Source organism: Natator depressus, chromosome 2, assembly GCF_965152275.1.
Source record: "Natator depressus isolate rNatDep1 chromosome 2, rNatDep2.hap1, whole genome shotgun sequence".
NCBI lineage: Eukaryota > Metazoa > Chordata > Testudines > Cheloniidae > Natator > Natator depressus.
This window is the reverse complement of record NC_134235.1, coordinates 51,652,448-51,666,925: the sequence shown is the minus strand read 5'-3', so window position 1 is coordinate 51,666,925 and position 14,478 is coordinate 51,652,448. Positions and strand designations below refer to the sequence as shown.

The 14,478-nt window shown below is 41.3% G+C and overlaps 1 protein-coding gene across 1 annotated transcript in view; it reads left to right on the top strand.

Annotated features, from left to right (window-relative positions):
• Nucleotides 1–14,478, top strand: part of STMN2 (stathmin 2) — a 53,461-nt gene that overhangs the window by 28,721 nt on the left and 10,262 nt on the right. Inside the window, 2 exon segments of the mRNA XM_074944200.1 lie at nt 6,811–6,906; nt 7,583–7,755. Coding sequence (XP_074800301.1) covers nt 6,811–6,906; nt 7,583–7,755 — 269 coding nt within the window.

Here is a 14,478-nt window from a genome sequence, read left to right as displayed (position 1 = left end):
CAGAAATCATGAAATTAGCTTAAAAATGAGATTTTTTTTTAAAAAAAAATTAATTGTCTAGTTTCTCTGCCTTGAGTGTACACTTGGGTTCATGTTGACAAGCTTTTCTCCAAAACCCTGAGGGCTAGAAATTACTTTTGTTTAAAATGAAAGCTGAGTGAGAGTCTCATGTAATCCCATGACTCCCGGTCCTAGGGACTGAAGAAAAAACTCCAAATATCATGAAACTCCCAAGTAAATCAGAAGAGCTGGAAACACTGCTCTTTTTTTTTCTAATACATTGACTGATTTCTGAAGCATCTGTTTCTTGGCAGAGTGTCCAGAAAGCTCAAAAATATTGAAAGTAAAATTAAATTGTACCTCAGCTTAGAGATACTAGACATTTTCCTAAACAAACTAGACAAAAGGGAATAATCCAAAGAGGAAGAGCTGGTGGGAAAGAGATATAGCAGAATGGGCGGAGATATAGCAACCTAAATAGAAGCAGCTTGGGGGCAGCAACGGAGTGATTCTTCACTGAGGGAATTCCATAGATAGGATTCCTGATCCAAGGTAATTTTGCTGATGGTCCAGTTTGAGCTACAGCCTTGGAATTCAAGAACAGTCTGTTTCATGTCAGTTGCCTGACATGCCTGAGAGGGAAACAGAGTGAGATGAGTATACAAGTAACTCAGGCTCAAACGGTGGTTAAAGCAAACTGAAACCAGATGGAAAGTTCTCACTGCACCAGTCCAGAAGAAGGGGGATCAATCCAGGAAGTTGTTTACCTGAGCCAGGGAGAGGAGGGGGCGCTTCCAGTATTGCCAGCCCCAAGTGCTCAGAATTATGAGTCAAGCCCCCAAAATCATGAAATTGACTTTAAATGATTTTTTAAAAATAATAATAATAAATTTGGCAATAAATTTTAGTTGTTTTCTGAGCCTTCAGGCTGCACACACAGGTCATTTTTTCTCTACAACCATGAGAACGAGAAACTTACTTTTTAAAAAGAAAATTGAAAGCTGGGATTCTGATATATTCACATGATTCCAGGAGCCAGGGCATTAAGAAATACACTATCACAAGACTCCCAGTCAAATTGTAAGAGTTGGCAAGGCTGAGCTCCCCTCTGCTTTTAGCCAATGGGTAGCACCAGTGCACCCCTACTTCCCCCCCTGCCCCCCGCACCGACTTTAATACTAGATCTAGACAATTAAAGGCTTTAGATACTGTAATTGAAACTATAAGTCTGAGAAGGTTCTATTTCCCTCATTAGTCAATATCATATTTTTTTACTAGTCATTTCCTTATCAAAGATTATTGTAATCTCAAGATCATCATCATTTACTACAGAAGTAGTTAACACAGTTATGTGCACAATATGCAACTGAATGAGGATCCGCACAATTAGCAAAGCCAGTTGTAAAACTGATCCTGGAAAATACACCTTGTTATAATCATGATTTTCTTTACAAGTTTTAAACGAATCAGCAAAAAGAGCCATCACTTTTGTGTATCTATATTTCAGTTAACACATTATTTTAAATGATAAAATGAGATGGCTGAAAATCTTAACCAAATGTTGATAGCTAATCACGGTCATTATGACACACGGAGGAAGATAACTGGCATTCATACATGGATGCAGCCTGTGAATGAGTGGATGTCACTTGCAGTATCATATTCTTCTGGGATCGGAATTTAGAATGTGGTTGTAGGAAGGGAGGGTTCATTCACAGACATGAAAGCAAACAGGAAAAGCATCTTACTGGGAGAGTGATTATATGAAATTAGCGGTCTCCACGCAGACATTGCCCACGCAGCAATTTTTTAGCTGTAGGTAAAGAAAAGGCTAAACAGAACGGTCCCTCTCAATTATGACAGCTCATAAAAAAAAATGCATAGAAAAGCTGAAAGTACAATACTATTAAGATAGTATTAACACTTTTTCAGTGCTTCTCCCTCTCCCCCACCTCTTTTCCACAAAGGGCATTTTGCATTGTGACACATTACATCAATTTATGTTCTTATCTATGAAACATAAAACAGATGAGACATTCAGCGCAGAACAGCTCAGTGATCCAGTTGTCTGAGCCTGGTTCAAAGTCAAAGAAAAAAAGTCCTGTGGACTTTAAATTATGCTCATCTTCCTTCCCATCTCCTTCAATTTCAAAATTCGGAACAAATAAAGTTAAATTTAAAAAAATCTCTCCCCCAACTTTTGAGTTTGCACCTGCCCCATTGCTAAAATATGCTCATTGGCTTTACTCTAATTCTTATAAATTGTCATGATCGGTATCATCTACCACTTAGAGCATTGTGCAGGGTTTTCCACCAAACTGAATCACTACTGTTATTGAACGTCTTCCTTCCCCTTCAGTAAATTAAAGGATGGTTCTTAAATTCTACACCTGGTGTGGACTGCCAGAGTAGTTTAAAAAAAAAAAAAAAAAAACACAAGCCACAGGGTTTTGGCAAATACATGTTAAATAGGTTCCTGATTTGAATTTAATGGAGAGGGATCAAAAAGGGTTTGCTACATAACATTCCACCTGAAAATAAAGTGAGTTATTGTCCCTTACACAGTCATAAACATTGTGTCTCCAAATATATGGTTTTACCAAAATGCTCTTTGAATTAAAAAAAACTGCTTTTCCATGAAGGATGGCTCAATGGCAGGGCAGCTAACCTAAGACTTAGGAGACTCAGGTACAATGCTCTGCTTTGCCACAAACATCCCATGTGACTTGAGCAAGTCACTTAGGTTACATCTATACTATGAGGTAGGGGTGTGATTCCCCTGCTCGCATACACGTACTCACCCTAGCTCTCATCAAGCTAGCGTGAGTGGTGGCAATGGAGGCATGGCTGAGCTGTGCCGAATACAGATCCACTGGTTTCTGTTGGGTCTGTATTCGGTCCAGCTTATCTGTGCTTTCGTTGCTTCTACCCATGCTACTGTGTCTACTGCTATTTGTACTTCCGCTAGCCGAATGACAGCTTGTGCAAGTAGGTATACACAAGCAGGGGACTTACATCCTTAGCTCATAGAGTAGACATAGCTGGAGGGCCTGTACACACTCACACTTACTTCAGTATAACTTAACTTGCTCAGGGGTGTGAAAAAGCCACCCACTGAGCGGCGTAAGTTACACCGCTCTAAGCACCAGTGTGAACAGCACTATGTCGTGGGAGAAGCTCTCCCTCTGTCATAGCTACTGCCACTTGGGGAGGCGGAGTAATGATGCCGACGGGAGAGCTCTCTCCCATGGGCATGAAGTGTCTGCACTAGCAGCGCTATATAGTGACACAGCTACCTCGGTACAGCTGCGCCGCTGTAGCCATTCTAGTGTAGACTAGCCCCTAGTCTCTGTGTCCCTCAGTTCCCTCTCTGTATAATAGCACTTCCCTACCTCACAGGGTTGTTGTTGTGAGGGTGGATACATTGAAGAGGTTGTGAGGAGCTCAGATACTACAGTAATGCAGGCCATCAAAGTACCTAAAATAGAACAACCTTTCCTGTAATATGCTATATTACCTGTATGTTCGGCTGATGGTGCTGTAGTGGCCTCTAGCATCTGGCAGGATTATTCAGCCAATTTACAACTCTGGCTGAAGGTCTTTTTAGGGCAAAGAGTGACTAAATCAATACAAAACAGAGCATGGTACTTATATAGCTGGCAAATCATCTAAATTCTGTCACTGCCCAGGATGAAAAAGGAGAACCGCCCCCAAGGTGCTTTAAGTGCAGCTACAGTACTAACAGGAATGAGATCAAAGCACAATGTTCTTATCTTTCAAGCCATGTTCTGTAGATGACAAGCTGGAAAGACGAAGACTTTTTCTGATTGTTTTAAATGCTTTTAGAAAATGCAAATATCAAATACCTGGCAAAGTTAAAAAACAAGAGTCAGGATTGCTAGGAGACCTAATTCATACACACATATACAATGATATTTTGTAGCCCTGATCCAGGAAACCACTTCAGAGTGCTTAACTTTAAGCATGTGAATTGTCAATGAGACAAGTGATTTCACTGTAAATGTCATTTGGACATAAAAAATTCCTTTTCAGATGTGAATGTCATAATGATGGAATGTTCCCAACGACTGCCATAATTCCAAAGATTCCTCCCAGTGCAAGATAGTTACTTTAACAGCAGCAGTGCAAAAAATGTTTCTGGGGTCCTTTTTTGTGCCTTTGAAAATCTTAATACTGTTTGGTTTAAATACTGATTGGGATCCAGTCAATGTTGTTCTTGTTTTTACAGTTTTTTGTACGTAACTGAATTCTTTCACGATCTATAAACAGAACCACAAAGACTTGCCAACCTCAGCAGGCAGGCAGCTAGATCTCTTGGTGCAACTTTGTGGTGGAGTATTTGGTGATCAGTATTGGTTAATATGAGGCATACAGTAGGTCATGTGTGCTCTGGGCGGATTGATTGGTGTCCCATGATCAAGATCTGTAAGTTGCCCCTAAGCAGTAGTCTACTGAATGCTGATTTAAGACCTTGCCCTGAAAACTGCTGAACTTGTGCATCCCTAATTGCCATTGCCTTTCATGAGAGCTGAGGGCCCTCAGCCCCTTGCAGCAAATGCTCGAACTCCTTGAGTACAAAATGTCAGAAAGAGCAAGCAACATGCATATGAAGGACTGAATGGAAGTTTTATAGATCTATTGATTTCTATTAATTATTTTAAACTTAATATGTCAAATCCATCACTGGTGTAGCTTTATTGAGTGATGCAGTGACATCCAGATTGAATTTGTGCTTATGTCAATTATAACAACATCAGTAATAATTATATTTTAGGGCATGTTTTCATACTCCAGAGGCTAACTTGTACCTGCCTCTGTGTGTGCAATTAGATAATTTCTCATTCTAAGAGGCACTTCTCTGTGCAAATGTGGGTTTTGAAGAGACACATGCATGCATGCACTTTTTGAAGGTACATGTGTACAGGCACTTTTTGTATACTGTAAGAGTGGATGGGAGGCAAATTTTCAAACCCTGGATGCTCAGCATTTGCCTCCCATCCATTCTTACAGGATACATTTGTACAGTATGGACCAGTGGCTACAGCACTGGACTACTATTCAAAAGACGTGGATTCTATTCCTGGCTTTGCTACTGGCCTGCTGGGTAACCTTGAGCAAGCTACTTCACCCTCTCTGTGTCTCTACTTCCTCATTCATAAATTGTGGATAATGATATTTACCTGCTTTCTAAAGTGTTTTAAGATGTATGGATGAAAAGCACTATATAACAATATATATTATTATTATTAGCCCAAGTGGGCTCCAATCCCAGACTGGGGTCTATAAGCCCGACTGTAATACAAAATGATAAATAATAGTAATTACTGTCAGGTAGCAGCCGTGTTAGTCTGTATTCGCAAACAGAAAAAGGAGTACTTGTGGCACCTTAGAGGCTAACAAATTTATTTGAGCATAAGCTTTCGTGAGCTACAGCTCACTTCATCGGATGCATTCAGTGTATTTGGTATATAGATTGGTTTACAATGGAATTGGATGCGGAAGCTAACTAATCAATTCAATAGGACAGCAGGTTAAAACCTTTTAGGTTTTGCATATTAAGGGTATTATTTCTAAAGAGTTTTGCCAAGAATCTTGTTACGAATTTATCCATATTTCTGGTTTTTTTTTAATAATTATTTGGATGACATTTGCATTTGTATCACACAACGCCTTTAGTATCTGCCAGTGGCAATCCATGAACCAGAACTTCAGAGATCTCGATGAGAGTTGCATTTGGAGGAACTGTAAAGTTTGTGTGAGTGTCACTTGCCTCTGGCTGCAGAGAGAGAGAGAGAGAGAGAGACTGGATTATGGCACAATTCCAATATTAAAATACATTGCTGATCAGCCATCCTCAGCTCATATAAGTCAGAGACACCCAGAGGGCATTGGATCTGAAGTTAAGACAATGTTGTAGAAGTGTGACAGGTTTCGGTCGGTCCTTCGAGCCCCTAGGGGCGATGGAGAGCTATGGTCTCCCTGGTAGGCCTCAGACACACCTTCCGGGCGTTGGGGAATTAGTGGTGAAGGTGTGCCGGCACGAGTCAGTAGCGCGCCCCTCAGGCAGGGGAGCGCCGGCACGAGTCAGCAGCGCGCCCCTCAGGCGGGTCGCTCCGGTCCCTCCATCTCCTCCGGGTATTCCGCTGAGGGCAGCTCCGAATCCTCCATCTCCTCCGGGTAATCCGCTGCGGGCCACCCCCGCTCCCCCTCGGTATCGGACTCACGCTGGCCCGGGCTGCAGTCAGGCCCCTCCAGGTCCTCTGGGTATTCAGCGGCCGGCAGCCCTGGTTGCCACAGGCCTTCCCCCCGGTCAGGCTCCTCCTTGCCCAGGGCTTCGCCTGGGTCAGCAGCAGGATCACGAGGGAGCAGCCTGTGTCTGTCTCCCTCCCTGGTGCTCTCCTCACTGGGCAGAGGGCCCCGCCCTTTGTACTTCCTGTCCCACCCTTCCCCTTCCGGGGATTGGCAGAAGCTTGGCCTGGCCCCACCCACTCAGGCCCAGAGGGTGGCTCTTTACCCTCTGGTTCGGAGGGGAGCCACCCTGGCTCCCTACAAGGAGACGTGGGGGTCAGAAGCAGTCTGTGCAGTCCAGGGTGTCGGACATTCGCATACTATTAAAGATTCCCATATTCAGAAGGAATGGTCAAAGGCAAACATTTCGGAGAAATCTTTCAGGCTGGGATTCAGATGTTCTATCAGGCATATAGCTAACTATTGTAATTATGATCTAAATTAAAAACTCACGGTACGAAATTTGGGAAACTGATGTAAACTAACACTCTCTTATTTCAGCCTATAAGGAAAAGATGAAGGAGCTGTCCATGCTGTCTCTGATCTGCTCTTGTTTTTACCCTGAACCTCGCAACATGAATATCTATACATATGATGGTGAGTAACCTTCACTGGAAACCATCCTGCTTGTTAAATAATTTGGCAGTGCTGGGATATGACTCATTTCACTTTCACAGTTTCTAATATTTAGTCAATACTTTGCTGATTTAGCAATTCACTTGCTATTTCTGGCTGTTAGTTCTTACCAATTGCCTATTGCTCACTGGGGTGATTGTTTGGCCCTAATAACAACATATTAAAATCTCATTTTAAAAAGCCCATGGTTGGCTATTTTATAATTAGCTATACTGTACTTAGTACCCCAAGAAATGCTACTCATCCAGGAATTGCAGATATTCACAGCTGATGTAAGTCTCAGGAAAATCAACAAAATATGCTTGCATTTTCATGAAGCAACTACCAAACATGGCAAGGGCTAGTGAAAGACAATTTTTCACACCAGCTTTACACATTTATTTGTCCATATAAAGCTTTCTTTACTACCCTATAAATCCCCACATACACATATACACATGCTTTTATAGCCTTCCAAAATGACATGCATATTTATCTTTATAGGATGAATTTGTACTTACGCTGTTACTAACAAATGGGAATGTACCTCTCACGAGAGCTGTTTTCAACACATGCTCGGCTGTTTTCCTTACATTGCCAAAGTATGCTATTTCTCTCCTCCGATGGTGGGTTTAGCATTTTTATTTTTATTTCCTAGATATGGAAGTGAAACAAATCAACAAACGTGCCTCTGGCCAGGCCTTTGAGCTGATCTTAAAGCCGCCATCTCCTGTCTCAGAAGCACCACGGACTTTAGCCTCTCCAAAGAAGAAAGAACTGTCACGTGAGGAGATCCAGAAAAAGCTGGAAGCTGCTGAGGAAAGGAGAAAGGTATCTTTGCTTTTTAGAAGAAATTAGTAGCTGTGCCTTGCCCTATGCAATTGCAACAAAGTTTCCTATCGTTTCTCGTGAAAAATCATCTTGCAGTGAGGAGACATCGTGAGCATTATAATAATAATACTGGCATTATTTCCACTGACATTTATAGCTGACAGTACACTCATTGCAAGATGATTTTTCATCAGAAATGTGAAAAAATGAAAAATGTTGAATGAAACAAACTGTTTTTTTCTTTCTACCTTTTAGCCAGTCCCCGCCGGCCCCCAAATTCAACCAGCTCTAATGAGCAGGAAGTATGTGTTATATAATGAAGGTATCTCTGGACAGGAAGTCTTATGGAGCTTTAAATTCACAATCTTTGCTCCATGTTTATTGTGCTAGAACTATTCAGGCCCTATATGGAATAAAGCTGTTCCCCTTTATGACTTTATTCAGCATTTCAGACTTTCATGTGTGTTCATTGTGTACATTGTACAAAGATGTCAGAGCTTCTAGCAATAAAAAAAGACAAATGCAGGGTACTTAGAGCAAGCAGACAGAACTATACCTCCGCTCTCCAGCTTCCACCCTGATTGATGGGCCAAAGAAGTCTTCCCTTGTCAAACATTTTCAAGGACAGATTTAATTATTCTATAAATTTAAGATTAGGTCAGACTATATTTACTATGTATATTTTAAGTCTTATTAAAACAGGATAAAAGGCCAGATTCTCAGCTCTGGTCAATGTGCATAAGTCAGGGGTTGGGTACAAAGTGATTTAAAGCTCATCTTTGCATGCCTGTAGTACTTAGGGCTGCTCTGTGGAGGACTAACAAGACTTATGCTATGTTAGAGCATTCTCAGGGTTGCTCTAAATTATGCCAAGCTGCAATGACCACAGGAGGCTGAAAATGCAGTGGAAGACTGGAGATAGTACTGGCCACTCCCCCTTTCCTCCTGCCAGGCTGTCTTTTCCCTGCCACACAGAAGGAGAGTGGAGTAAGAGCTTCTAACCTCTATGCCACCAAATGATCTATGTTATCTTGGGGTGATCTTGCCCGGGCCTGTTAAGCTGGCATTAGACTCACATTTCACTGGTGAGTTGATGCAAAGTGACTACACCTCACAGAGAATCTGAGGTGTTATTTTTCCTCAGGGGGGAGGGATAGCTCAGTGGTTTGAGCATTGGCCTGCTAAACCCAGGATTGTGAGTTCAATCCTTGAGGGGGCCATTTAGGGATCTGGGGCAAAAATTGGGGATTGGACTAGATGACCTCCTGAGGTCCCTTCCAACCCTGATATTCTATGATTCTAAGGTGCCTGAAAGTAAAACAAGCTCAGCTGTCTCTGAGCCTTTAGTCTGCCTCTTGAATCTTGTCATTTGTTATAAGTTAAGAGCACAGTTTGTAGAATTTTGTCAAAAGGTGGAAGAAAATAAGCAAAGAAATTAATGAGCTCATGCTGCAGCCTGGAACCACATGCAGCAGCTTCCAGACTGTTTCTTTTCAGAAGAATGACATTAAAAAACCCTCTCCCCCCTTCCCCTTCTCCACTCAGTTACTGACTAGTCTAAATCAGGAGTAACTCCCCATCCAAGTGAATGGAGTGGGAGGAGAATCAGACCCATTAAACTCAATGGGACTAGGCTGATTTACACCCCCTGAGGATCTGAGCCTTATTTCAATCCATTTAGAACACTGCTGACATAAAGAGACAGAAATGGGGATGAAATGGCAGCAGTTAAACTCGATAATTTGTGCATATTTCACTGTGAAATCTAAACCTTCGTGGCCAATTTATTTTACTGATCAGAGTGTGTATTTCTTCCAGTATAAAACCTAATAATGTAATTAGGCTGGAAATTGGTTTAAGAGTTGCCAACACTGATGTCTTCTTTTCCCCTACCAATATGTTCATTTTGAATGATGATCTCCACATATCCTTTCTAGCTGGGTTATTGTAACCTATGAGATCCACAGGATCCGCATCATCCTTTTCTACCAACGCGCTACAGTTGTCAGGCATAATCATTCTAGATCATGTCTTTTGGGCACAGTTTTAAATAAAATCAAGTACAACTAATTGATTGCCTTTGACAAAAGTCATTAATTGATTTCACACCATTTTGGAGTTAGAGTGGACTGTGTTAATTTGATTAGTGTTCATTAATAAATTGTCAAATTCATGTGAAAAAGCCTACAGCGATGCATACATTTCAATGACTCCTTATATGTGCTCTAGGTTCCCTAGTTTTTTGATTATCACTCTTTTTATCACTGTATACTCATCCCTTTATCATTTTCCTTCTTTTCTTCTCCCCCTTTTCCTCCCCTCCTGTAGGCCCTACCAGAATACAAATTATAATTAACATGTATTGCTGTTTGAGGAATTTTTAAAAAATACTGCATCTCAAAGTGATATGCACTTTGGATAGCAATGGAGTTCTCCATTCCATGTACAGACTTCTCCTTACTGCATCCCATTATTATCCCATTATTTTAATGGTGTGAGGGGGTGCTGTGTTTTCCTCCCCAAGTAGGTAATCAGAAAGATCTCATCATCCTTTCCAATTAAGAAATGAGAGCTCATTATCTCTGTGAGAAGCAGAAGTTTATTTCTTAACAGTATGGAAAGCTCAACCAAATCTCTAACATGATGCAACAATTTATACCCATTGGCCTTGGAATATTTAGCTATCACACCAGATTTCTACGCTTGAAAAGCCCTAGGTTGAATTATACATTGTGATCATCATTAATCAGCATGAAAATTAGACACTAAAGGGATTTCTACTAGTTTTAGGATTAGAGTAGAGAACTCATATTTAATTAAATCCTCTTAATGGCTTTGTATTTGGATGGAAATTAATTGCACTAGTCCCTAATGCATAACACCACAGCGGATGCAGAATAATGGTCATATTTTCTAGCATTCCTGCTGTCAATTATACAGTAAAGCCAATGTGTTTTTTTAATACCATTATTATTAATGTTGAAGGATAAGCTCCCACCCAGGCATCACAGCCTGGGCAGTGTCTATCCCTGTTGTATCGAGTGGCCGGTTTTCCTAGATTTGCCTCTCTATCTGCTAACACCATTGCAGTACTCACCATCTGGCTGTGGGAGTGGAACACATTACCTCCTTTGAGGCCATCTTTCATGCTGCTTCATTCATTGGCAAAAGGCATTTGATCCTCCTCTTCTCTGGCAGTATCACTAGAGACAAAGGCACCTGTTTTCCACTCCACTGCATGCCACAAAGTCGAGCAAAGCCTTATTAGACATGCTGCCAAGGACACAAACCTCAAAGGAGGCGGCAAATAGAAGCTGGAGACTACTACTTTCCTTCTGTGCTAGGCCAACGGAAGCCCCTTCACCTCTCACATGAGGTGATTGGCCAGTTGAAGTGGGAAATGAAGCCAGGTAGCAGCCCACTGTGCAGCATGTTTCCTTGCCAAAGCTGGAGATTATATTGTGAATTTCCCTTTGGGATTTATTTTGTTCTCCTTGTAGCAGCCTTAAACTTTCAAACCACGGCTTCCACTCTCTTAGGAGGAGGTGCAGAGGTTAGTTTCACCCAACTGAGTAAGGCTTATTAGCACTAGGGCCACACAGTCAGCAACGCTGTCATGGGGGAATGAGACTGGGAAGCACTGTGGAGGAAACGCCAAACAGTGAGGAGGTGGGGGATATGACAGAGACAAGGATTCTGCATGGATTCTTGCATTATTCCTCGTGTCTAAGAGGTCATGCCCTTGCCCTTGCCCTTCCACACAGCCACTCACCCCACACCCTGAGGAGCTAATGAAATCTCTTTAATTTTTTGCAGCTTTGAAGCTATATACATGTTGCGCTGGTTTGGCCCCTTCCAAATGCTTTTGCATGCAATAGCATCGGAGGTCAATGCCAGAAGCTACCTTTTGCAAACAGTAACTCAAAGAAACAGTGATACTAAACAAAATTCAATGGCGGGAAGCTGACTCTAAACAAACTGAGACTAGAAATAAAGGGCAATTTATTTTTTTTTAACAATGAGGGTAATTAATAGTTGGAATAACTTACCTAGGGGGTTGGTGGATTCTGTTACTTCAAGTCTTCAAAAGGTAGGATGTGGTTGGAATTATTCTTAATTTATTAATACAGGATATTGCCAGACACTAATTCAACCACAAATTCCTTTATTCAATCCAAAAATCAAATGATATTTATACAATTGCTCTAAACATGCCTAAAAAATAAGCACTTATTACCCCCACACAGTAACAAACATTCATAAGCATTTGATCAGAGTACTCACGAAAGGGCTAGACAGAGGAGTGCTTAAACTCATGTTGGCTGGCTCCAACTGGCCAGGCAGGTATTAGTATTGAACCTTTAAAAGTTCATCTTTTTAAACTCTTTAAACAAACAAATGATGTCACTTCCAATTGCTAACTGTAGCTTAGAACCAGTTTTGGTCAGTGTGATACTGGGCCCCTTTCTCCAATATAAACACTGGTATGTCAGAGTTTACTACCAGTTCACCACAGAACTTTTAACCAAATTGTCACCATCTTCTATAATTTAGAGGCTTTTTTCAAGGACTTTTCCTCCTATCTTATCAGCATCCTTTTAGGTCCAGTTTTTCCAGTCAAGCCACATTCCAAGCTTTGCATTTACCCCAAAATTTGTCTTGTTAGATGTCACATTCCTTCCACCTTTTTAAGCTATTTTTTTCAAGGCCATATTACATATTTTTCCTTTATTTTCAAAGCCTTTCTATGGCTGATAAACCCCCTTTATTTTACTTACACTACAAAACACATATGTTCCTTCACTCCGACAGATGTCTTTCTAAAATATATGCTATAGCTCAACCACAAGCTATAGTAGCAGTTCTCAAACTGTAGGCTGCAATCCCAAATGGGGTTGCATCATCAGCAGATGGAGTTGCAGTGATCTCTACTATGGGAGGACGCCAGCTTGCTCCACACAATGTGACCTCACACGTATGACATGTGCAAGGACACAATGCATGGAGGATGTGATTTTGCTCTACAAAATGGCTTCCTCTACACAGCGCGACCTCACATGCATGAGGTCATACTGTGTAGAGGAAGCCATTTTGTAGAGCAAACTGGCATCCTCCATGCAGAATGACCTTACATGTATGATGCGTGCGAGGTCACATTGTCATGGAGGATGCCATTTTGTTCTTCCATGTTGTTTGGGGCCCTGACAGGACATACTTCATTAAAATGGGGTTGCGCCAGCAAAAAAGTTTGGGAACCCCTGAGTTATGGTCTTGATAAAGCAATCACTGGTGAAATTCAGTAGCCTGTGTTATACAGGAGGTCAAACTAGATGATCATTATGGTCCCTTTTGGCTTTAAAATCTAGGAATGTATGAATCAGGACGCAGGAGTCCCAAGGTTATTCCTGAGCTCAGATTTCCAGCTATCAGTTTATCATGACTTGCACAACATGAAGTCTTCCAGCATGACTATTAATTATTAAAATTATTCCTATGGGGAAAAAATAATTTGTGAATAAACAAATGCAGAAGGGGGCCTCCCTATTGAATGTGTGTGAAAGAGGGTTTTGCTTTTTTTCCAGTTAAACAATTCTGATGCCAAGAGCTTGGAAAATAACGGAAAATTAAAGATTTGCACTACATCCAAAAAGAGAGATGATAAAATACCAAGACAGCTTAGCTAATTGATTGCGTGTGCAACATTGGGGCCTGAAATACTCCCTTTCCCAGAGATCTCCAAGGAGTAATAGGCTACATTTGTTTTCCACTTACAAACTTTTAGAAAGGTCAGTAGGAAGAGAAATGGGAAAGCGAACAGCCGGCACATAGACTGTCTCAGCATTTGCCACTTCTCTCCCCCATCTAGCTAGTTTTCCTTTCTGTTTTGCTTCCTTTTGTTTAAAAATCTTTACTGTCCTTTTGGCTGCTCTGCATGGCAGCTGTGTTTGTTTGGAGACAGAATACAAAATGAAGGGCAGTTCTTTTACAGAATGAGCCCTGCAGTGTAATGAGTAATATAGCTCCCTCTTATGGTGCGTCTATATAAGTTATAGCACATTCTAGTGTACTGTTCTCCCATCTGCTGTTAATAAAGTCCGTTGACAATAACTCTGTATGCCTCACACAGCAGTTTCTCCCCAAGAAAGCATAAGGAATAAAGGTGTTAGAGGTCTGCCTATTGGAAGAGGTACGTTATTTACAGGGTGGAGCTTGGGCACTAGATATAAAGTTCTGACAGAGAGTCAGACATCTGAGTTAGCTCTGGAAGAGAGGAGAGCTGGTTAAAGCCATTTTTCATTTTTGTTATATTTCATGTATCATTATTTCATTGTAATCTTACTCACACTCTGATCCCAAGCCCACTAGAAACCATATTTTGCATGAAAAGTCTTCCAAACACAGTGTGGTATACTCACAAATAGGATGTTGTTCTTTAGTACCCTCCCCTTCACCGCCAAACACTGACACCTTGGCTTGTAAAAGGAGTCGAACAGCAAGAAGGAAAACCGGAGTCTTAAAATTGGACTTCTGTTGAAATAGTTGTGGAAATGGCTTTATTTTTTTCAAAATAGCAATACATTTAACATGGGCCCTTTATTCGGAATAGGGCTACATGGCCATGTGAAATCAGAAGCAGCCTATAAGTCCATTGTATCTATGCTATTTTGAGGACAATGCTGTCCTATTTACTCCTAAACGTTGCATGCCATGGGAAGACAAACA